This window comes from Vipera berus (genome assembly GCF_964194415.1).
Source record: "Vipera berus genome assembly, chromosome: 4".
Classification (NCBI taxonomy): Eukaryota; Metazoa; Chordata; class Lepidosauria; order Squamata; family Viperidae; genus Vipera; species Vipera berus.
The window spans coordinates 45,794,626-45,819,046 of NC_138206.1; the positions used below are offsets into that span (position 1 = coordinate 45,794,626).

The 24,421-nt window shown below is 34.2% G+C and overlaps 1 protein-coding gene across 1 annotated transcript in view; it reads left to right on the plus strand.

Annotated features, from left to right (window-relative positions):
- The window catches only part of ROBO1 (roundabout guidance receptor 1), a 257,295-nt gene that overhangs the window by 176,754 nt on the left and 56,120 nt on the right, over nt 1-24,421 (plus strand). Inside the window, exons 4-12 of the mRNA XM_081326225.1 lie at nt 2,413-2,533; nt 4,117-4,255; nt 6,189-6,316; nt 18,776-18,900; nt 21,282-21,453; nt 22,071-22,276; nt 22,571-22,652; nt 22,792-22,960; nt 23,059-23,225. Of these exons, the coding sequence (XP_081182351.1) occupies nt 2,413-2,533; nt 4,117-4,255; nt 6,189-6,316; nt 18,776-18,900; nt 21,282-21,453; nt 22,071-22,276; nt 22,571-22,652; nt 22,792-22,960; nt 23,059-23,225 (1,309 nt within the window). The remainder of the gene's footprint in view (nt 1-2,412; nt 2,534-4,116; nt 4,256-6,188; nt 6,317-18,775; nt 18,901-21,281; nt 21,454-22,070; nt 22,277-22,570; nt 22,653-22,791; nt 22,961-23,058; nt 23,226-24,421) is intronic.

The following is a 24,421-nucleotide window of genomic DNA, read 5'->3' on the forward strand; positions in this document are numbered from 1 at the left end:
AGGTTACAGAATCATTTCTAAAGTACTGAGATTCTTTTCAAGTGCAGGCAGATTCATTTTACTAAAATGGGTAAACTTTGGACGCTAAAGCTTTGAGTCTTCTTAAGAGAGTCTATCCTGTAAAAATCAGTCCAGAACCCCCAAACAATACCTAGAGATCTTCAGATCTCTTTCTCTTACGCTAATGTCATTGGTCTTGCCTTCATCATCAGAATTATAGAAGAAAGTTTTCCTAACAGATTAGTCAAAAGCAGGAGTTTTCAGGCAATATCAGTGTCTGCCTATCAGAAATCAAGTAGTGCATTCCATGCTAGGAACCTCATACTAAGAGCCAACAATAAACCATGAAGCTGGTTGTGGAATATTTTGAAGATACTTTACTGTCTTGGGATCTGGCAACCAGTTATCATTGAAGGATCTGAGAACTCTTCAGAAAATTAATCCAGAAGAAAATCAGGCCAAGCTTAAATACAACTGAGTCATATTAGCAAGATAGTAGTGTTAACTATACTAATGAATGGAGATTTATTTTAAAAGAATAGATATAAAGAAAAAATGTGTTTTGAAATGGCCAAATTAAAGTCTGGAACTCAATCTCATAGAAATATTATGGGCTGGATCCTAAGTAAACATTTCATAGTAGAAAACCTTCAAATCTTATTGCATTGAAGCAGTAGGAATGGGCCAAATGTATACCCTTTGAGAGAATGTTCTATATTATAGGAGACATTTGATTATGATTGCTATAGCTTAATATTGTAATTTACTATAGTGTAGAATTAAAACAGCAATTTCTTTTTCGTATAGGCAAATCACAAGTGAAATTGCTTTGTTTATTAGATAAATAATCATCCTTTGAACTCAATGTCACTCAGTCTCTTTATGAATCAGTAGCACCCATGTGAAGTCCTGATTATATTAGCAAAGTCAGGCAAAAATTCAGAAACAAATAAGCAAGTAAAATAAGTTTTTAAACAAAATTGTACAAATGGAATAGGAAAATATTTTTCTTCAACATTTGCTATTAGAAAGTAAACCACTTTTGAACATAAACACATTTAATGATTATGATTCATATTTTTCATAACAGGTCTAGAGAAGTATATGATTTATTAATCTCCATTGATATATTTAGATTACTTTTATTTTGGTTTGCTATGCTTAAATATTTAGATTACTTTTATTTTGGTTTGCTATGCTTAAATATTTACATTTTCCAAATGTAAAATTTGTCATTTTGTTATAACTTGTATTTAATTGACAAATTTATACTTATATCTTGATTTGTCAGTGGTACTGTTAGTATATTTATCAATAACTGAAAATTATAACTGAGCATTGGGAATATATTTTCTGATGTTGTAAGACTGATTTAGTTTTGCTCATTTCATTATAGAAGAAGATAAAGTGGCTTCATAGAATGCTCATAGAATAACCACAAACATTCTGATGAATTTATCCCATAGTATTCCATGGTATTTCTAGACTACATTGACTATTTAGAGCAGACATGTCAAACACAAGGCCCGGGGGCCAGATCCGGCCCGCAAAGTGGTTTCATGCAGCCCGCGAAGCCATCCTGGAAACAGTGAGGGAACGGCCCCCACTGCCTTGGCCCTGGCCCTGGCCCAGAGACCCTCCTTCTGCCAGAGACCCTCAGATCTGTCCCACTCCTGTCCAGGCCCCCATAGGCACTCTTGATGCGAATGATGTAGAGCTGGCCACGCCCACCCAGTAGGCCACGCCCACCCTGGCCATACCCTCCCGGCCCCTTGAGGGCAACCGCAATGCTGATGCGGCCCTCAATGAAATTGAGTTTGACACCCCTGATTTAGAGAAAAGTTTTTCCTATATAGATTTTTGAAGCTGATAGTCATGTGGTTAGTAGCACCTAACCAACCTTAGTTTAACAGAAAAGCTAAACCAATTCAGAGTAGATTACTTTTTGTTTGGGATTTTGCCAGAAAAATCCCCAAATAGAAAGAAAACAAACAAGACCATTCTAAAAGAACATGATGGCAGTCTAGCTCCATAACATGCCAAGGAGCTATACAGAAGTATCACTTTTAGTGAAACTTAAACATAGGACATATTTATGTATAATCCCTAAATTGAAAACATCTGATTGTTTCTCATATTATATAAGAAACAAAATGTGTAGTTATTTGAATTCCACAGTTTGTTCATCAAACTCTGTTGTCACACATTTGAAAAAAAACTCCCATGTACATTTATTTTTAAATCAATATTTTTAAAAATTGTATTGCCTGTTCAAATAAACTTTCAGTGCTTTTTAAAAACAATACATTTTCTTTTATGGTTTAGTTTATATTTGTAATTATGTTGTATGCAAATATTTTGTTTGTTCATGTTTTATGAAGGTATTATTAATACTTATCATTTTTATTTTAGATCAGAGGAGGAAAGCTGATGATCACCTATACCAGAAAAAATGATGCAGGGAAATATGTCTGTGTTGGAACAAATATGGTTGGAGAAAGAGAAAGTGAAGTAGCAGAACTAACTGTTCTTGGTAAAGATAATTTTTGTTTAAAAATTATAGCTAATTCCACAATTAAACTATAGTACCCAGAACATGGCCTTTCTACCAGATATGGAGAGAGAAGGAGAAATCAGTCCTACAAGTAACCCATGACCATGCCACATAGGGCTTTAAAGGTGAACTGCACCAATGGTCTACTGGAAGCCAGTATATGGACACACTGCAGTGTACTCAAAATTGCATGTGCCATTGTATTCTGAACCAGCTGAAGCTTATGAATATATCTCAGCAGCAATCTCCTACACAGCATGCTGCAATATTGCAATTGGATTCCTATGTATCCTGCCCTTTTAGAGAAAAAAATCATGTACCCTTCCCTCAATAAAATGTTGTATTTTATCCTGATTAATATTATATCAATTACAAAGGTAAGGAATGACTAAAACATGTTGAGCATGCAATGCCTTCAAAGAGAAGCTATAAAAATATAGCTATACATAAGGCTATAAATAATCTAGTTTTAAAGCTACAAAATGCAGATGATTATGAAAATATAAACTTATGGCCAGTATTTCAACTAGGAACTGTATCTGAGAGGATGAGCTTGAAAACGACAGTGCTGATTATCCTAGACTACACATGTCAAACTTCCGATGTCGCAAGATATATCGGGACTGTTTTACCATTGCCGGCAATGGGGTGGGCACGGCTTCTAGATGATGTGTCCGGCCCCCGGGCTGGCAGTTTGACACCCCTGTCCTAGACTGTATATATTATTTTCCAGGATTTCAGTTCTTATCTAGAGCAAACTGGACATTATAAATTCAAGGATTTAAGAATCATATATTAGGGATGTCCTGTACCTTGGATCAGGAGAAGTACATCTATTACATCTGTTAGTACTTCCTTAAAAGAGTTGTCTTTCCCTGAGTTTGCATGATGTCCACATACAATATAGTTAAAGTAGTACCAACAGGATATCACATAGTTCCTTATACAGTTAGTTGGCTACTGTAAGAACAGAATGCTATACTGGGCAGACCAGGGATCCAATCCATTATGGCACTCCTTATCATATTATGCATTTCATCATGGGCATACACATGCAAGCAGCATCTCCTTCTAACACATGTTTTCCTAGAAACGTTTTCCACAAAAGGATCTTTTCTTCTTCATATCTGAAGAATTGAAAATCTCATGATGTCTTCATTTCAGAATTGAGTTTCAATGTACTGGCTAAGAGACTGTATCTTTGTTTTATCTTCTAGTTTTCTTTCTCCAAAGTGAGTGTTTGTCTTTTTCACAAAGGAATTTAGTTATGAAAAATTAATAAGCAGGAGATAGATTGTAAATTCAGGGGTTTGCAATCACCCAGAAAAACCTTCAAAGTTTTGGAGACATTTAAATGACATAATTATAAATCCTAATTACTTCATTTGGCATTAATTTGTTCAGATCACTTTTCTGTTACTCTGCCATGTTTTTCATTAAATTGTGTAGGTTCTAGCATGTTTCAGGTTCTTGAATGATTATGAAATATTCAAACTACTCTTGGGACTTGCAACTATCATATTCTTCCATGCTAATATCTAGTTATCATTTGCTTTCTTTAGAAAGACCATCATTTGTAAAGAGACCAAGTAATTTAGCAGTAACAGTAGATGACAGTGCAGAGTTCAGTTGTGAAGCACGTGGAGATCCAGTGCCAACACTAAGATGGCGAAAGGATGACGGAGAACTACCTAAATCAAGGTAAAGATCATTAATATTTTCAAAGGAATTGTGATTTATGCTGTGTTCTTGAATTTTAGAGGTGGTTGAAATATAAACCTGATGCATTGAAAAGATTATCAAAGATATTTTGACATTGTAAATGTCTTAAGGGATTTGCTTTCAAACTGATTTATTCAGTTTTAAACTTATTAAAGGGTTACAATAACAGCAACTCTTAGTCATGATACTTGTTTATAATATTCAACTTCAGAAACTAAATTGCTGGGTTATTTACATTAGACACACAGTCTACCATTGAGGAAATAGTGCTGGATTAGATAGGCTTTTATTCTGAGCTGTAACTCATCTTAATATTATTAATTACTATCATTGAAAACTGGAATGTTAGCTCAGTGTTCTTTGGATGGTGACATTTATACTTTTTACTGAAAGTAATGGAGACACATGCATAAAATTGGATCCTGCTATAGGAAATAGAGACATATTTCCAGAAAAGAGCAACTAATTCCTATTTTATACTTGCAGTCTTCTCACCTGTTAATGTTCCATCCACTTAGTTGATGGAACATATAACAAACATGTCTATGTATTAAGTCTTAAGAAATACAGGAAGTCCTTTACTTATGATTGACTACATAATGACCTTTTGAAGGTATGATGAACTTGACCCCCCCAAAAAAAACTACTTACTACTCATTTTCGATGGCTGCACCCCCTTCACAATCATCTGATTGCATTTTGGTCAATTGAAAACTGACTCATTTTTATAACCATTTTTAGTGTTCCGTGAAAATGTGACTGTGATTTGCTCTGTTTTCTGGTGTTTATTTCCAGTTTCCAACAAGAAATACCCACATGGGAAAATTGACTTGCTTAACAAGTGTCATGTTTGCTTAGCAACCACCATGTTCACTTAACAACTGCAATATTCATTTAACATCTACTATGTTCACTTAATGACTACTATGCCTGCTTAACAAAAACTGTCAAACATAGGGTCTGGTCACATTATCCCTTTACTTATAACAACTTATGGCCATAATTCTGGGTGCAATTATAGTCATAATTTGAAGACTACCTATACTCTGTCTATAAAATAGTACAGAAATATACAAAAGAAAAGAGTAGGAGACGTGAGGATCTCAGAGCTAAAGTCTACAAATAGCAATACAATAGTACTTATATATTGCTTCATAGTGCTTTATAGCACTCTCTAAATGGTTTACATTGTCAGCATATTGCCCCCAACAATCTGGGTCCTCATTTTACCAGCCTCAGAAAGGTGGAAGGCTTAGTCAACCTTGAGCTGGTCAGGATTGTACTCCTGGCTTTCGGCAGAGTTAACCCATGATACTGCATTCTAGCCACTGTGCCTTTAATAATTATGAAAAGACCTGGGTAACTTAAAAATGACAAGGCTAGTGGGATACATGATATCAGTTTTCTAGACAGGGAATTGAATTAAAAGACCTCCAAGGTCTATTCAACCTTGTAATTCTATAATGGTGACATGTATAAAGTCTTCTCATCCAACTTTATGTTCATTTTGAAGGCCAGACACTAAGCTAGGATTCAGTATAGTTTTCTGATCAGAAGAACAGGAAATTGGTAATTAACTTTTCCATGAATGTGCACCATTTAGTTTCACTTTTCTACTGGTACTGACTCTATAATTTTTATGATAGGAAAAGCATGTTAATGTGTTATAATATATAATGCCTTGTAATTATATAGCTTACAGATGTATTATAATTTTAATTAGCAAATATAGAACACCAGTGCCAATAATATTTTTTCAAATATAATATTCTACCTTTACATAATTCTCCTATGTTCTCCTATGCCACCCAGAGTTGATTGTTTTGTGAAATGGGTGGCTATATAAGTTATACAAATAAATAAGTGAACTATCAAGTCAATGTAATCCATTTTAAACTTTTTGTTTCTTTAGATATGAAATACGTGATGACCACACCTTGAAAATCCGGAAAGTAATGGCAGGAGACATGGGTTCTTATACTTGTGTCGCAGAAAATATGGTTGGAAAAGCAGAAGCTTCAGCAACTTTAACAGTTCAAGGTACTATTTTTTTAATATATTAATACCATACTAAGATTAAAATAGGTAGGGTACATGGCAGATTCATGGATAGAATCAAAGCAGAATCTTTTATTATCAAAAATCAGGAAGATCATTCTGATCCAGTTGCAGATTTCTATTATGTAAAGTATTCCACTGTGATATTTTGTGTTATGTTTCATAATGGAAATAACCTAAATACTTCAGTATTCTTTAAAATATGTTTTTAGATGACAGTAACAAAATACTTAATAAACAAATGAATTGTATGACTTATTTCTTTGTGCTTACAATGCCTAGATTCTACTATCATTCAAGTTTATAATAACTTTTATATCTCACCAGTAATGGCTAAAAGACACTATAATTTCCTAGTTGGGAGTTTCTAAGAATCCTATCAAAGATTTAATTTAAAAACATATTTTATATGTATAGTCTACTCTGTATTATCTATAGACTTGTACATGTTCTTGTGTAAAATAGAAACAAAATAATGTATTTCTGCTTCTTAAGAATAACAAACCCAAACTATAGTTATAGTAATTTCAAATATTAATAAGAGAACATAGTTCAGAAGAGTATTGTTTTTATGTAGTATAAACGTCCTGCAGAATTCAACTAATATATTAAGATAAGCAATACACAAACACACAGGCACATACACTGTGTATGTATATGTATGTGTATGTGCACGCACACACAAACATTCCAAAAGTTCACTCTTTAAATAATTATTTTCTTTCTTTTTTGGCTGAAAGCAGGCAATGATATCATATAATTTTGTCGGCAAGCTAATTTACTTTAATCTTCTGATCTGTTTCCTTTTTCTCACAGCCTACTCTGCAGTCTTAATCTCATAGTACTTATATACACTTTTTCTCAAAACTGTTTAAAAAAATCAGGATATAAGATCATATTGTAGGAATTTGATGCTTAGTATATTGAGCTTTTTTAAACAAATACTAAATGTAATGCTACTATAAAAGTCAAGACAAAAACAATGGTCTCATTTTTATAAACAGTGAATCAGTGCCATTGATGTTAAAAATCTTTTTCTGTTTCATCTTCCAATTACTAATTCTGTTCTTATAGGCCAGAACTAAAAGTTATTTGAGACCTTGCTACATTTATTTTATTTCCTGATTGAAATATTTTATACACTAAATTGGACCAAAATTATTTCCATTAAAATTTTATTGTAGTTGCAGTCATTTGATATCATTGCCCCAAATTTGAAAAATTCAAAGCCCCAAATTTGGAAAGTGCTTGATAGTTTTGAAAGAATTTTATTACAGCTAGTTCTTACTTCTTACAAAGTTACAATGTGGCAGAAAAAAAATGACTTACAACTGACAATCACATTAATGGCCATCATAGTGCCCCATGATCATATGATCTCAATACAGGTGCATGGCAACTCTTGAGCATGTATACTGGTCATCACAGTGTACCATGGTCATGTGATTCCATTTTCGACCTTCACAGCCAGCTTCTGACAAGCAAATTTGATGTGGAAGCTGGCAAGAGGTCACAAGTCATGGTAATATGATGAAGTCTCCTTGATACCTTAGGGAGCACCTGCGGCCGGCATCAACTTCCCTCCACCCAGTGCGCTCCCACAGAGAGGGCCTCCTCAGGGTGCCACTGGTCAGAGAATGCCGACTGGTGGCCCCCAGGGGGAGGGCGTTCTCTGTGGGTGCGCCTGACCTGTGGAACCGTTTACCGGTTGAGCTCCGGATGGCCCCTGACCTTCGCTCCTTCCGACGTGATCTAAAAACCTATTTGTTTGAACAAGCCGGCCTGGTCTGATGGGTTTGGCTTTTAATTATTATTTTTAAGTAATTTATTTATTGTATTTGGGCACTATGGTTTAATCTGTTCTTAACTTTTGTATTTTGGTATTTATTGCCCTGTTCACCGCCCTGAGTCCTTCGGGAGAAGGGCGGTATACAAATTAAATTAAATTAAATAAATAAATAAATAATCAGAGGTGATTTGCTTAATCAGTACAACAGTGGATTGCTGGAACTGCAATTTTTAAGCCGGATGATCACATGATGTTTCACTTAACAGCTGCTTCGCTTAGCGATTGAATTACTAGTCCCAATTATGGTCATTAAGCAAAGATTAGGAGTAATTCACTTATATGGTCTTGTAAGTATCTGTATGTGTGTTTGTGTGTACAGTATATAACTGTATTAAAGATGTTTGAAAACAAAGCTCTTCAAATACTGTAACTCATTATTAAGCTGTAGATTCCAGGTATAATCTAAAGTTTGGACTGCGCAGAGGTTTTGCCTATCTGGCAGCAACTATCAAAAGTTTCTGTGCTCTCTTGCTTCAATGTGTGGAATAGTTTGAAATGACTTTGCCTTTATAGCAACTATGCGCATGTTAGAGGCAATGTTGTCTCTGCCTTACATCAGTCTAAAACTGGATTTAGAAATGATGAGAGGTGATCTGATAATGGAAGATCCTGACTTTTCCCACAGTTAAATCACTTCCTGGTAGAACTGTAGATTCAGAACATCTTGAAGCTTGCAAAGGCAAAGTACACATTTGGTTCACTTCAAGCATCTGATGGATCATGGAGCTTTTCAAAAGATGCTTAAGAATTTTTCTGACAATCTAGTGAGCAGTTCTGTCATCAGTGACGAAAGATGACCAGTGATCTTGATCCATGATGCCAATTATCAGATTACTTTATGAAGAAAAAGCTGCCGTTTTATCCAGTTTTTGTCTTCTATCTGTTCTGTCTATTTTTGTATAACTGCTAATGATTCTGCATTCCGTTGACATCTTCAACTGAGTAAACAAAAGCTTTACTATGAACCATAAAGGCTTCTAAATAAACATGACCTGGGCTTTTGACATGATTGCACCTGTGGAGCTTTTTCCCATTTACTAGTCCATTGTCCTCAATGCAACTAAAAATAAAAGCAAGTGAAAACAGCCATGCGAGCATAAGACCAAAAGCAAATAGTATCTGTCTGTATTCCAGCCCTTGCAGTGGCAATAAGAGTGCCATGGGTATTATTTTTCACTCTTATTAAATCTGCATTTCTGGAATATATCCTCTTTTAGAATGATCCAGACCCTTTGGGGAAAAGTGGGGGGGAGGGAGACATCTGCAGACTGTCCAATTATTTTGAAGGTAAAATCATTTAGATTTCTTTTAAGTCTGAATACTAACTGGGTAGACCCAGATGAGAGGTGAGGTAAGATGGATAACTTCTTGCAATGTGATCTGGAATTTATTTAGACTTGAAAAACCTGCTGAAAAAGCTATCTTTACAGTTCCTAGAGAAACATCAGACATAAGGGGGGCAAGTGAGCTTTCAGAGCACTGGGTTCCGTATTGTAAGAATCAAAACATTTCACTTATTAAAGTTTTCATGAAGTTTTTGGGAAGATTATTTCTGTAGATGTGTTTTATTAACAATTTTATTCTACACTATTCTCTGGTATAAAAGATAAGAATAACTATTAAAATCGTTTAGCCATTAGCATTAAACAATATTTAAAAATGTTTTAAATACATCCCAAAGACATTACTTCTGAACAATAAGCTAAAAAAGCTATATCAAACAGATTTCACAATTATTATATTGTATTGTATATTTTTTTATTCTGGTCCTTTATTGATTTTCTGTTTTTTACTAAATTTGCTCTAGTTAGAGGTTATGGGGAAGGGCTTATGAAGGCCACTTTTCAAACTAGTTGGGTTCTTTACCCAGCTAGATACTAGATACTGCCTGGATAGATTATTCTAGCAGGGAAGAAATTTATTGTAGATGTTCTTGACTTGACCGGAGAGTATTGCTATTCTGCAAATATTTAGCCTACTCATATATTTAATTTAGTATGAATAAACAAATAATATGAATATGAAGTAGTATGCAGCTGAAGATCATTTTGACTTTGGAGACCTGTTTAGAGATTAGATGAGTCAGATTTCCTTTGATCATCAAAAGCTGAAGAGTATTTCTCTGATTCACTGACAGTGGCAAAGAACCAGATAAAGCAATAAATGTTCACTGCTTTAAATGTCTCCATGCTCAGCATAATTCATAGACTTATGTATGCTTTTCATAAACTTAAAGAGTTGGAATGAGAAAAGTTAAACCTCCATAAGACATTGAACATTAGTGAAAAAACCTTCTCCTTTTTAAATCTTTGTGATCATTCAAAAGATGTCTGAAATATTCAAGGTGATTTCTTCAAATTAAAAATAGATACATTTTTATAATCTTGGTTTATTCCTATATAAATGTGCAGTCTTAAGTGGAATAAGGGTGCAGATAGATTCAGGATATGAATAAAGACAAGCAGCTTAACTTATTTTCCATGTACTTTTTTTAACTAAGCAGCACTATAAGAAACTAATCACCTTTTGCTTGCAATTTGCTAAAAATACTGTTAAAAATTTATAAATTCTATTGTGTTATTTATTTTATAATAGTAGGTGCATTTAAATTCCTTATTTTACAGATTAGCAACCAGACCTGAAAACAATATCTCAAATTCTTTCAAGTTTATAAACAATGATACTTACTGTCCTAAATATCCATTCAGTACTATGCATTTCTTCAGTATAGTCTGGATTATTTGTTTGCTTTAACAGAAATTCTTGTTTCTCTTAATTATTTTTAGTATGTGAAATATTATCACACTTATCAAGGTATATTATATAGACTACCCTAGAGCAGATATTTCTGTGCTAATTATGAACTCATGTTCAACAGTAATTATTTTTTACTTTCTGCCTAAAAGAGTAAAACTAAATTAGATCCCTGAAAGGCTTAAGATATTCAGAGTGTCTTTCTTTTTAGAACTGGAATTCACCATTTATAAATCAAAAGTTATATTAATTATTAGCTATTTCAGTGATATAATGAGTATGCTACTAGGAGACTTTTTATTATTTATATATTTCTGTAACAATCAATTATCTGTCAAGCTGGTGACAATTCTGCCATCATATGGGTAGATTTTATCCAGAATCTGTCATGATTATATATAGCCATATGTGTACAAGATATTCAGCATTTTTATTTTATTTTATCTTTATTTTCTATTAATGCTATTACACATATGGTTTAAATTGGATTATAAAGCATAACATTATAAACATAAAATAAAATACTTTGACCACAATGGTTTTGTGATAATGTTTAAATTTTTTATTTTGTAGGTATCTGAATTATGTGAATTTCTAAATGGGAAAATATAACTTTGAGTAGAGTTACCAATATCTGATAAATTATTTGTAAAGAATGAGGGAATAAAGATGCACCCATTACTGGCATTTAAATTAACATTCATTTTGCAGTGTTTATTAGCCTGTATTTTAAATAGCAAATATTGAAATTTGGAGGACTTAATCCAGGTGTTTTCAAATGGAAAATATTGGGAGGAGGGGAAGAGAGAAACTACTGTAGAATTACTGTAGTTTTGAAGAAAAATTGACTGCCTAATGTTTGCCCCCTCTGCTCATCTGTTCACCTGCTCAGGAACTGTATGTAACTAGATAGTTTAATAAGAATAAGAATTATCCTAGTTTTGGGGAAGAACTCAGTGCAAATGAAGGCCAATACCAGCTAAAGAATTGGGGAAAATATATTGTTGTATATATAATAAAAGGGACGCGGTGACTCAGTGGGTTAGGACGCTGAGCTTGTCGATCTGAAGGTCGGCAGTTTGGCGGGTCGAATCCCGAGTGCCGTGTAACAGAGTGAGCACCTGTTACTCGTCCCAGCTTCTGCCAACCTAGCAGTTCGAAAGCACGTAAAAATGCAAGTAGAAAAATAGGGACCACTACGGTGGGAAGGTAACAGCGTTCCGTGCGCCTTTGGCGTCTAGTCATGCCGGCCACATGACCACGGAGACGTCCTTGGACAAGCGCTGGCTCTTCGGCTTTGAAACGGAGATGAGCACCGGCCCCTAGAGTTGGAAACGACTAGCACGCATGTGCGGGGGAACCTTTACCTTTACCTTTATATATAATAATATACTTGTAGTTGTTTTTTTCTTTCTTATATATCATATTTTAAAAATAAAATTTAAAATTGTGAGATACCTGCATAGAATCCTATCACTTGTTTATTAGAAGTATAGATACTTTTCACACTAAAGTAGATTTTTTGCCTGTCCTTCATTTTTCATGCTTCATATTTCCTAGCCATAAATGTAAGCATTCTCTAAAGCTAAGAAGTGTCATCCGTTCGTGGTGTTTCTTGTAAACCTTGAATGTTGCATTTTTATAAATTACATCTTGCATATTTAAGTATTTATATATAAATTAGAATTTAATTGTTTATTATTTATATGGTGCTTTTCTAAATAAATACTCCGAGTGATTTAAAAGCACATTCATTTTATTTTGTTTCATTTCATGTTTGAGTTGATTTATTCTTTGTTTCCTGTTTTTGTTTTTCCTTTCCTTCCTTTTGTTTTAGTTGTATCTGGTAAGTTGAAATTTTATTGGCCATCTTAATCACCGTTATTCCTGTGACTGGATCATCTCTCCCCTTCTCTATCTATACCTTTCCATATCTGCCAACAAATCATCCTCCAACCTTCACTTGTATTGCCTGGACAGACCACAAAAGGCACATTCTACGTGAAGTGTGGTAATTTTTGTGGCAAGCATCTAAGGTAATGGCTTGCTTACTTTTATTTTACTTTAATTATTGCATTGTTACATTTTTATTTATAAGTTTTTATTTAATTTTAACATATGTATGATTTTATTTTGCTCCAGCAAATCCCAAAATATACATCTTTTTGAATATTCACCAATTCTAAAAATAATGAAAGGTTCCACATGTAAAATAATCGTTCTATTTTTACAGAAATACATTTTATTCTTCAGATTCAGTTATTCAGCAGATGAAAACTCTTGCATTATTTAACTTACAAGCATCATTAAGAGCAATCTAACCCGAATCACTGACTTCAACTGATTAACTATGTTGATTCATTTACTACTTTATCCAGAAACAAATGAAAATTATTATCCCAGTATCAAATTGGTGAGAAAAGATGGTTATTGTGTTGGCTTCTAACATAACTTAAAAGTTTACAAATGAATAGTTTCCCATTTATTCTTTCTCAATGAAGCCACTTTTATGCCTTAGAAAAGTCCTTCTGGTGATCTTACCAACATTGGTTTATTATCCCCTCTCCTAGAAGCAAGCCTTAAACTATTTCCCATTCATTTGCAATGGCTACGCAGGGATGCAAGGCTATAGGAGGATACTTTTCATCCTAGTAATTTCCTTATTATAACATGCAAACTATACTATAAAAGCTATTTAACTATAAAGTTAAATGAGTAGACAAGACAATATATTACTGAAGGCAGGACAAGAAGCAATGGATGGAAACTAATCAAGGAGAGAAGCAACCTAGAACTAAGGAGAAATGTTCTGACAGTTAGAACAATTAACCAGTGGAACAACCTGCCTCCAGAAGCGGTGAATACTCCAACACTGGAAGTTTTTAAGAAGAGACTGGACAGCCACATGTCTGTAATGGTATAGGGTTTCCTACCTGAGCAGGGGGGTTGGACTAGATGACCTCTAAGGTTCCTTCCAACATTATTATTATTATTATTATTATTATTATTATTATTATTATTATTATTATTATTATTATTATTATTATTATTATTATTATTTCAATAAGTAGTATTTATTTTAGATTACAATCCTAAATGAAAAAAGATAGAGACTCTTGAGTTTGATGAGATTTATAAAAATTGTTACATTTTGAATTTTATTCTATTCTTGTGTGTATATATACATGTACATAAATTTGTTATATAATAGATGAATAAATTAAATTAAAAATACTGAGATAAAAACTCATTCACCTTCTTCAGCATTTGCTATAACAAGTAAAGTGTGTATATGCATATGCTTCACATCACAATTTGTCTGAAACCCATGATACAATCAATTGACATATGTGCTAAACTGATGGAATTATATGATGCATTTAGAAGACTGAACTAGCTACCCAGTGACAAATTAGTAAAATCAGATGAATTCTTAGGGAAGAAACGGACAGAGCATAAAACATTACAGCAGAACTGCTCATTCAAATAACAGATGGAAGCTTAACAAAGAGAGATTCAACCTAGAATTAAGGAGAAATTTCCGATCAGTGAGAACAATTAAGCACTGGAATGGCTTGCTTACAGAAGTAGTGGGTGCTCCATCCCTGGAAGCTTTTAAGAAGAGATTGGACAGCCATTTATCTGGAATGATATACTAGAGGTCCTCAGACTTGAGCAGGGGATTGGACTAGAAAACCTCCAAGATCTCTTCCAACTCTTACTCTGTGTTCTGTAACTGCATTATTAATAAGATACAGCCACATACTGGACATGACACTGTAAAATACATTGGGAAAAACATGCTAATATACAAACCAACCCTGCAACAAACACAACCTCCATGTACTTTCCCCCCACAGTTATATCAACACTACAATCAGAGGCCCCAACAACTACACCTACAAGATTAAACACACTTTTGACATATGTTTTCACTAGTACATGATTACATATAATACATGTATAGATTCTATAATACATGCCTTCATTTACCAGCAGTGTTCTTATGCCCTCTATGTAGGTCAAACAGGACAAATTTTGCCTAAATATTAACTGCAATAGGTTTCTATCAGGACTCAAAATGAAGACATAGTATTATCAAGGGATTTCAGTGTCCCATGATATTTTATTATAGACTTTAAGTTAGACAGTTTGGAGAAAGCAAATTTTAATAGCACAATTGAGCTGTTAATATATATATTTTTAAAACATATTTTTTAAAAAAGACCTCATCACTATTATTAACTGCTACGGTACTTGTAATCTGTTTCATATGCAACTTTTATCTGCAAAACCAGTCTTCCTCTCCCTTCTTGCTCACCTTACCCCAATTTAAATTCTGCATTAATTGAGCTACTCCATATAGCAAATGAAATGGGCTGTACCTCACAGAAGTTTATTCTTTTACTAAAATGATTTTTGTTAGATTAATTTTTTAAAAAACCAGAAAAGTTTTCAAGTTGTATTTGCTGTTCTCATAATTTTAAGAAGGGGGGAAACCTGCATTCTCTTGATCATTGCTTAGAGAAACAAAACAAATCTACCATAGTGCATAAAATGATACAACACAAACTGTAGAAGTTGGAACTAATATGAAGTTCTTCATCAAAAGTTGTTTTGGAGAAAATGTGTAAAAGTGCAGATTATAAGAACAAAATGGAAGAAGAGCTAAAGGCGGACTGACAATAGTTGTTCTGAATTAAAACTCTTAAATATTAGGAGGAAAATCAATCATACTACAGTTAGAAATAGGAAATAGGTTTCAAATTGTTGTTTGTTTTTAAATATAATCTGGGTAGCCATCTGTAAAGATTAGTTTAATTTGACTTTTTTCATTGAGTAGGCACTCAACCATGTTGTTAAATTCTATATACACTAAATTCCTTCATATCAGTCATCACACAAAACCAGAAGTACTTGTTATTTGTACCAGTTAGATTTCTTATATCTTATGGGATCTTATATTACTACTGTAATATTGCCATAATTTTGAGGAAACTTTTGGTAATATCAGTGTTGGAGATCTAATTTATAGTTCTAGTAAATATTTATAGTAGTATGATACTTTTATGGGTACACACGTACATACACACACCAACACACACCATCTGCATTGATACCAAGACTCAGAATACGAATCAGAAAAACTACAACTCAAATCTACCATAATAATAATAATAAATAATAACAACAACATGGAAGTTTTGCAGGAAAAGTAGAGCAGACTGGTTGGTTGGTTGGTTGGTTTTTAAGTTGCTTCTTTGAAATGTTTGTATTTTTAAAAAAATCATTTATAAAATGATAGTCAAACAGGTTACCTTCACTTGTAGATCACATTTCAGTTTAACTGCATAATGTTAATGAGTCTTGAAAAGCTATGTATATCACATAAAATAATGTCGGCAGTTTGGCGGGTCGAATCCTGAGTGCCGGGTAACAGAGTGAGCGCCTGTTACTCGTCCCAGCTTCTGCCAACCTAGCAGTTCGAAAGCATGTAAAAATGCAAGTAGAAAAATAGGGACCACTACGGTGGGAAGGTAACAGCGTTCCATGCGCCTTTGGCGTCTAGTCATGCCGGCCACATGACCACAGAGATGTCCTCGGACAAGCGCTGGCTCTTCGGCTTTGAAACGGAGATGAGCACCGGCCCCTAGAGTTGGAAACGATTAGCACGCATGTGCGGGGGAACCTTTACCTTTACCTTTAAAAAATATTTAGCTCCTTTCCTATTCTTTAATATTTGCATTTGTATATGCTGTTAGGAAAAATTATTTTTAAAATGTTTTTAAAAATAATCAGTACTCTGAAAATTCTAAAGAAACAAATGTTGATATGTCACTATAACATATTACTATGTGTAACATTCTTGTAATGAGACTAAGAAGTATTTCAAATTGGCTTAGACTTCTGTTGGCTTCTGTGATACGTTTGTGTAGATTATTGGAAGCAATACAGAATACAGACGTAAGGAACTTCTTCAAGAGTTTTGCTTTGTTTTATTTTTACTTTTTCAGCTAATTTTTAACCCTGACTAGTTTCCATCCAGATACTAACCTGACCCCGCTTAGTTTCCAAACCCAGATATAATCACTATGTTGCCACATTTGTAGCCCTTCATGTGTCATTCTGAATTCTGAATCTACTGCTAATGTGCATGAAACGTGATTGAATGTAATGGCACTTCCCCAAACTATGTCAAATCTGGAATAATTTCAAGAGAATCCAGGAAGGAGATGGAAGATGAAATTTGTTCTGCCAATCTCATTATTTCTATTCTTGCTTAAAATTATTATGCCTGTCCACTCCCAAAGCACTGAGTGACTAAGACCATCAAAATATACAGTTAAAAGCAATTAAAACCTAACAACAAAACTTAGCCCAGACTAAAGAGCATCCAAATGGAACAAAAAAAGAAAAAGAAAAACCCAGGAGCTTCATAAATACACAAAGCCCAAGAGCAGACCTAGGTTTCAAGCCTTTGATGCCATAGGTTAATCTGGGGGATGGAGTGCAATGTTGATGTAATTCTCAATAGAGAAAGAAGGGGGAGAGAGTCGAAGCATTTCTTTCAGATGGAAAAAAAAGTTTAAACTTTTTTTCCCCTTTCCTTTTGGTTTCCTTTTATTTCATTTTGATACTTTTCTCTCCCGCAGAACATTTTATTTTAAAAAGGCTGTTTCTTATTTATTTATTCTTTATTCCAGGTCAGTTACATTAATATACTTAACTGCCGTAACTTAATGAAACCAACATAGTTTTTGACATTCTGTTTACCATTCCATGTAGTGACCATTTGTATAAATAAAACAGTTTGGACAATACTGGCAGTATTTATAATACGAAGATGAACAGATGTTTCAAATTTGCTTAATTTACATGCACGTTTTGTTTGAAGATGTTGACTAAGTAAATCAACAATTTAGTCTGCTTCACTATAGCTTTAATTTCATTCATTTTCACTAATTACACACACACACACACACACACACACACAAATGGCTACAATTTAAACAGCAGCACTTTTAAGTCTATGAGTTAAATTCAAAAATATTTGGATATCCATTTCTACATCAAATTCAAACCTGTTATGAAAGATTTTTAAATGATAGAAATTCTCCGCGTTCTTTGGCAAAAATCCTCATAGGAAACAATTTTTGGAGTCTGCAGAAAGGTTATAAAATACAACGTTAATCAAATTTTATAAACTATAGCAAGAATATGTTAGTTTTAACCTTCATTTGTTAGTGAACCATTATTGAAGTGGAACACAATCTTCATCATAAAAAAAAAAGTCGTTAGAAGCTAACCTGCAAGATATAAGGCAGCCTTCTTTTTAAATGTCTAACCCATTTTATTGTTTATCTCCATTAAAGTTTGATTATTTCTCTACATTGCTGAAGCCTTCACCCACCCACTAGTTTTGTAACCAGAGATTTGTGTGTGTTTGGGTTTCATTTATTAAGCTCCATTAAATTTTCAGCTGCTTTTCTTATTGAGCATAGCAGCAACTCTTTGTGTTAACATGGCTGGAGAGGGGAAAAAAGAAGAGGAGTTATCTTTTTTAACATTTACCAAAGCAGGCAATTAAAAACATACGACAGAGGCAAAAAAGAAACAGCCAAGTTGATTGTGTTGTATGTCATTTTTTACTTGCTGTTTCTGATAAAATAATTCTGAACATGGCCTAGCACCAACAAGATTGAACAACATATGTTCAAATTGCATACATACATTTCAGTTTCCATATGGAACTTTAATGTCAATTTCTGAAACAGCTAAAAATTAATTAAACCATGTTAGTAATGCATAATTGTGGTATGACTTCATTTCTCCCTCAGAGCCACCTCATTTCGTTGTCAAACCTCGAGATCAAGTAGCTACATTAGGTAGAACTGTCACTTTCCAGTGTGAAGCAACTGGGAATCCTCAACCAGCAATATTTTGGCGAAGAGAAGGAAGCCAGGTAAAATAAACTGCAATTACATAATGTAAATTATTAATGAATAAAAACATTAAACAAATTTCAATACGAAACCAATCTTATGACTGAATCCCTGCTAAGGGGGGAAAATAATCTGTAGATTCCTGATCAATCTAAATAATAAATTGTTGATTATTCAGCAACGAAATATTCATTGACTATTGAAAAACAATCTCACTATTCTCTTTCAACAGTGCAACAGTTTTAGTACAACATAATTGAAAATGGTGGAAGAATTCTGGTTATAGACATCCTATTATTTTTCTGTGTTTATATATGGACATTGTATTGTATTGGAATGCAGAAATAATAAATGTCTTGCTATATTGGCAAGCCAGCATGTTCTATGTCTCCAACAGAAACCAAGGATAAGTTGTTTCCTTTCCATGTCTTTTGCATCAATTATTCAGATTCATGAATATTATACACTCATAATCACGCATACATACCCAGGTCTTCTATCAATTTGTCTAAAAAGAAAAAAATAATGTATATGCAAAAATACTATAGCGTCTCCTGGTCCTTAGTAGTGCCACAAAACGTCATACCTGAAACTTCAGCTCTATGCAATAACATATGAATTTTATTAAGACAGGTCTCTCTGAAGTCATGCTTGACCTCTGACAACTATAGGGCATACTTATGTACAGGTGAAACTCGAAAAATTAGAATATCGTGCAAAAGTTCATTTATTTCAGTAATGCAACTTAAAAGGGGAAACTAATATATGACATGAGGACAGGAAGGCCTGGAGGAACGTTGTCCATAGGGTCGCGATGGGTCGGACACGACTTCGCAACTAACAACAACAACAAAATATATGACATAGACTCATTACATGCAAAGCAAGATAGTTCAAGCCGTGATTTGTCATAATTGTGATGATTATGGCGTACAGCTCATGAAAACCCCAAATCCACAATCTCAGAAAATTAGAATATTGTGAAAAGGTGCAATATTCTAGGCTCAAAGTGTCCCACTCTAATCAGCTAATTAAGCCATAACACTTGCAAAGGGTTCCTGAGCCTTTAAATGGTCTCTCAGTCTGGTTCAGTAGGAATCACAATCATGAGGAAGACTGCTGACCTGACAGTTGTGCAGAAAACCATCATTGACACCCTCCATAAGGAGGGAAAGCCTCAAAAGGTAATTGCAAAAGAAGTTGGATGTTCCCAAAGTGCTGTATCAAAGCACATTAATAGAAAGTTACGTGGAAGGGAAAAGTGTGGAAGAAAAAGGTGCACAAGCAGCAGGGATGACCGCAGCTAAAGAAAAACAGACCTGGTCTGTTGCTCAGTGGTCCAAAGTCCTCTTTTCTGATGAGAGCAACTTTTGCATCTCATTTGGAAACCAAGGACCCAGAGTCTCGAGGAAGAATGGAGAGGCACACACTGCAAGATGCTTGAAGTCCAGTGTGAAGTTTCCACAGTCTGTGTTAATTTGGGGAGCCATGTCATCTGCTGGTGTTGGTCCACTGTGCTTCATTAAGTCCAGGGTCAACGCAGCCGTCTACCAGGAGATTTTGGAGCACTTCATGCTTCCTTCCACAGACGAGCTTTATGGGGATGCTGACTTCATTTTGCAGCAGGACCTGGCACCTGCCCACACTGTCAAAAGCACCAAAACCTGGTTCAATGACCATGGGATTACTGTGCTTGATTGGTCAGCAAACTCGCCTGACCTGAACCCCATAGAGAATCTATGGGGCATTGCCAAGAGAAAGATGAGAGACATGAGACCAAACAATGCAGAAGAGCTAAAGGCCGCTATTGAAGCATCCTGGTCTTCCATAACACCTCAGCAGTGCCACAGGCTGATACTTCCATGCCATGCCGCATTGAGACAGTAATTGCTGCAAAAGGGGCCCAAACCAAGTACTGAGTACATATGCATACTTATACTTTTCAGAGGTCCGATATTGTTCTATGTACACTCCTTGTTTTATTGATTGCATGTAATATTCTAATTTTCTGAGATTGTGGATTTGGGGTTTTCATGAGCTGTATGCCATAATCATCACAATTATGACAAATCACGGCTTGAACTATTGCTTTGCATGTAATGAGTATCTCATATATTAGTTTCCCCTTTTAAGTTGCATTACTGAAATAAATGAACTTTTGCACGATATTCTTATTTTTCAAGTTTCATCTGTAGTTTTTCTGACAATAGTGCAATCATAGTTTTTCTGTTCCTTTTTCTGGGATGTTTTATCAACTTTCCAATGTAGCCTATAGCTCTGGTATTTCCGGATGACTTAACTTTATTTTTCAAGATCAGCCAAGATTACCATAGCCTTACCATATTTGGGTCTACTAATACATTCAATACCTGCAACTTTTTTATATGTCCTTATATTCTAGAACTTACTGTTCTCCTACCAACCCCCTCAGTCTTCCAACCGATTTTCAGTCTCTCAGACGGGTGATCTTACAATTACAAATGTCCAGAGATCTGATGTTGGATATTATATCTGCCAGACTTTGAATGTTGCAGGCAGCATCACAACAAAAGCATACTTAGAGGTAACTGATGGTAAGTTTATGTTTAATTGCTAATAATGTAGCAATAGTTTGGGAGTAAAAGTTGATAATTCTGCATCTACGCTTGTGTGCTAAATAATATATTTGCAAAACTGGAAATCAACAGCTTTTGCGCTCAAGAAATATTAATGATTTTTGCTTATCCAACATGCAGAGGAGTTATCCCAATTTCATATACCATAGCATTTCATATTTCAATTAGAATTTAATATTTTGTTATACTATGTAAATAAGTAAGAAGAAATGCATTTATCTTTTCAGTTCTTTATCTAAAATGGAAAAAGTCACAAAGTTTTTGTGCTTAGTTTTACAATGTAAAAATATCCTATTATTATTATTATTATTATTATTATTATTATTATTATTATTATTATTATTATTATTATTATTATTATATAATTACTATTACTATTATCATTTTAATGGTGGCAAAAATTAATAATGGTACCAGATAATATTTCATAATATTTTAATCTCAAAGTAATTTTATGTATTTATTTATATTTCATATTTCTTAACTGCCCATCTCCTTTGGAAATTTGCTGTTGCTTAAATAATTTCAAAGGTGTTTCAACTTGTGAACATAATTTCTTCTTTTTCTTCTGCCAGTGATTGTAGACCGTCCTCCCCCTGTCATTCGACAGGGCCCTGTCAATCAAACTGTAGCTGTAGATGGTACTTTAACACTCAATTGTGTAGCTACAGGCATTGTCATGCCCATAATCCTCTGGAGGAAAGATGGCATCCTTATCTCTACTCAGGATTCTCGAATCAAGCAATTGGAATCTGGGGCACTACAGATTCGTTATGCAAAGGTAACTTAAAACTTGTTTTTTTAATTGCTCTCTGATTTTAAAATTTATGAATAGTTAAATAACTATATTCTATCACCTTAGTTTCATCAGCATTCTCAATCTTTGTTCAGTGTGTTTTTTATGAGTGCCTTTTTTCTAACAAAATTTGTAAAATGTTTATTTTAACCTCTTTTTTATTAGGTAACATATAAATCTGAAGAAAGTCAATGTGTTATATTGATTAATGTAGTAGACTAGGACAGGAAAGACCATAGATTCAGCTCTTATTATTTCAAAAACTTGTTTACTTTTCAGCTGGGGGATTCTGGTCGGTACACATGTATTGCCTCAACCTCAAGTGGTGAAGCATCATGGAGTGCTTACATTGAAGTTCAAGGTAAATTAATCAGGATTCATGAAAACAGAAAAGAACTTTAAATATAAGCTAATAGTTTCTGTGTAATAAAATCAATATAGTGATGTGACCCCAGTAGATTCAAGGTCAGCTCTTAGTAATAAATGTTTTCATTTTCTAGAATTTGGAATTCCAGTTCAGCCACCACGACCTACTGACCCTAATTTGATTCCTAGTGCACCATCAAAACCTGAAATTACTGATGTCAGAAGAAATACAGTAACCCTGTCATGGAAACCTAATTTGAATTCAGGTGCAACTCCAACTTCTTATATAATAGATGCCTTCAGGTATTATGCCTTTCATGTGTTCCAGTTGTGTTTCTTTTAAGACTGTTAAATTAGAGGCATGCACCAACCTGTTTGGTTTATATATTCTGTCTTCTTAGCCATGCAGCTGGTAGCAGCTGGCAAACTGTAGCAGAAAATGTGAAAACAGAAACATTTGCAGTAAAAGGACTGAAACCAAATGCCATTTATCTGTTCCTCATTCGTGCAGCCAATGCATATGGAATTAGCGATCCCAGTCAGATATCTGACCCAGTGAAAACCCAAGGTAAAATCTCTCCTCTCCCTCTCTCTCTCTCTCTCTCTCTCTCTCTCTCTCTCTCTCTCTCTCTCTCTCTCTCTCTCTCTCTCTGTGTATCTCTGTGTAAAACACATATAGCTATAATTATACTGAGGGGGTTGATATCAAAAAAATCACATGACTCAATTTTAGTCAGTTAATACAGTGTGGAGAAACCTTGATAAAGCTGTGTTTTATGCACATAGATGAAAGAATGTAAGTCAACAATCTACATTTTTCCCCTCTGAAGAAACTATTCCATAGTTTCAGAAGAGAGAAAAACTTTTGGAGCACTAACACATAATACATGCTGATAAAAGTAAAACAAAGCTTGTATAGTACAATTGCCAAGATAATATGAGGCAGTACAGTGCAGTACAATCCAAGTAGCAAATATAACATAATAAATATCTGTATGTGACGTCAAACAGATTAGGACAACTCCAGTACTGCCTGCTTCGATTTATAAAGGTAAAGGTTCCCCCGCACATGCATGCTAGTCGTTTCCGACTCTAGGGGCCGGTGCTCATCTCCGTTTCAAAGCCGAAGAGCCAGCACTTGTCCGAGGACGTCTCCGTGGTCATGTGGCCGGCATGACTAGACGCCAAAGGCGCACGGAACGCTGTTACCTTCCCACCGCAGTGGTCCCTATTTTTCTACTTGCATTTTTACGTGCTTTCGAACTATTGCCTGCCTAATGATTCAGATATCTGTATTCCCATATTTGAATGCACATATAGCTCTGTTCAGAATATCATGTATGGGTGTATGTAAAGCAAAATAATATAGGTACATATTAAGAAAGTTAAGGGTTGTTGTGTTTTTTTGTTTGCATTCACTAGCCAGTACTTTTAACCATTTATAATTCATTTACACTATTTATTGTATATGATATTAACATTTAAACGTATGCATAGACTTAAATATAACATTTTTTTAATATACCATTACAATATTACATTCCTTATTGACAGTAAAGTTTTAATTTTATTGAAATATTTGGGGATTTTTAATAATTTTAATGATTTTTAAATATTTTAATAGACATAATAGAAAAAGCACTTAAATACTGTGGAATTAGAATACCATTCAGATGGTTTTATATTTACATACATACATACATACACACACATACACATTGTAATGCCTATATCTTATGCTTTTTCAAGTATTCCAAGTAAGCC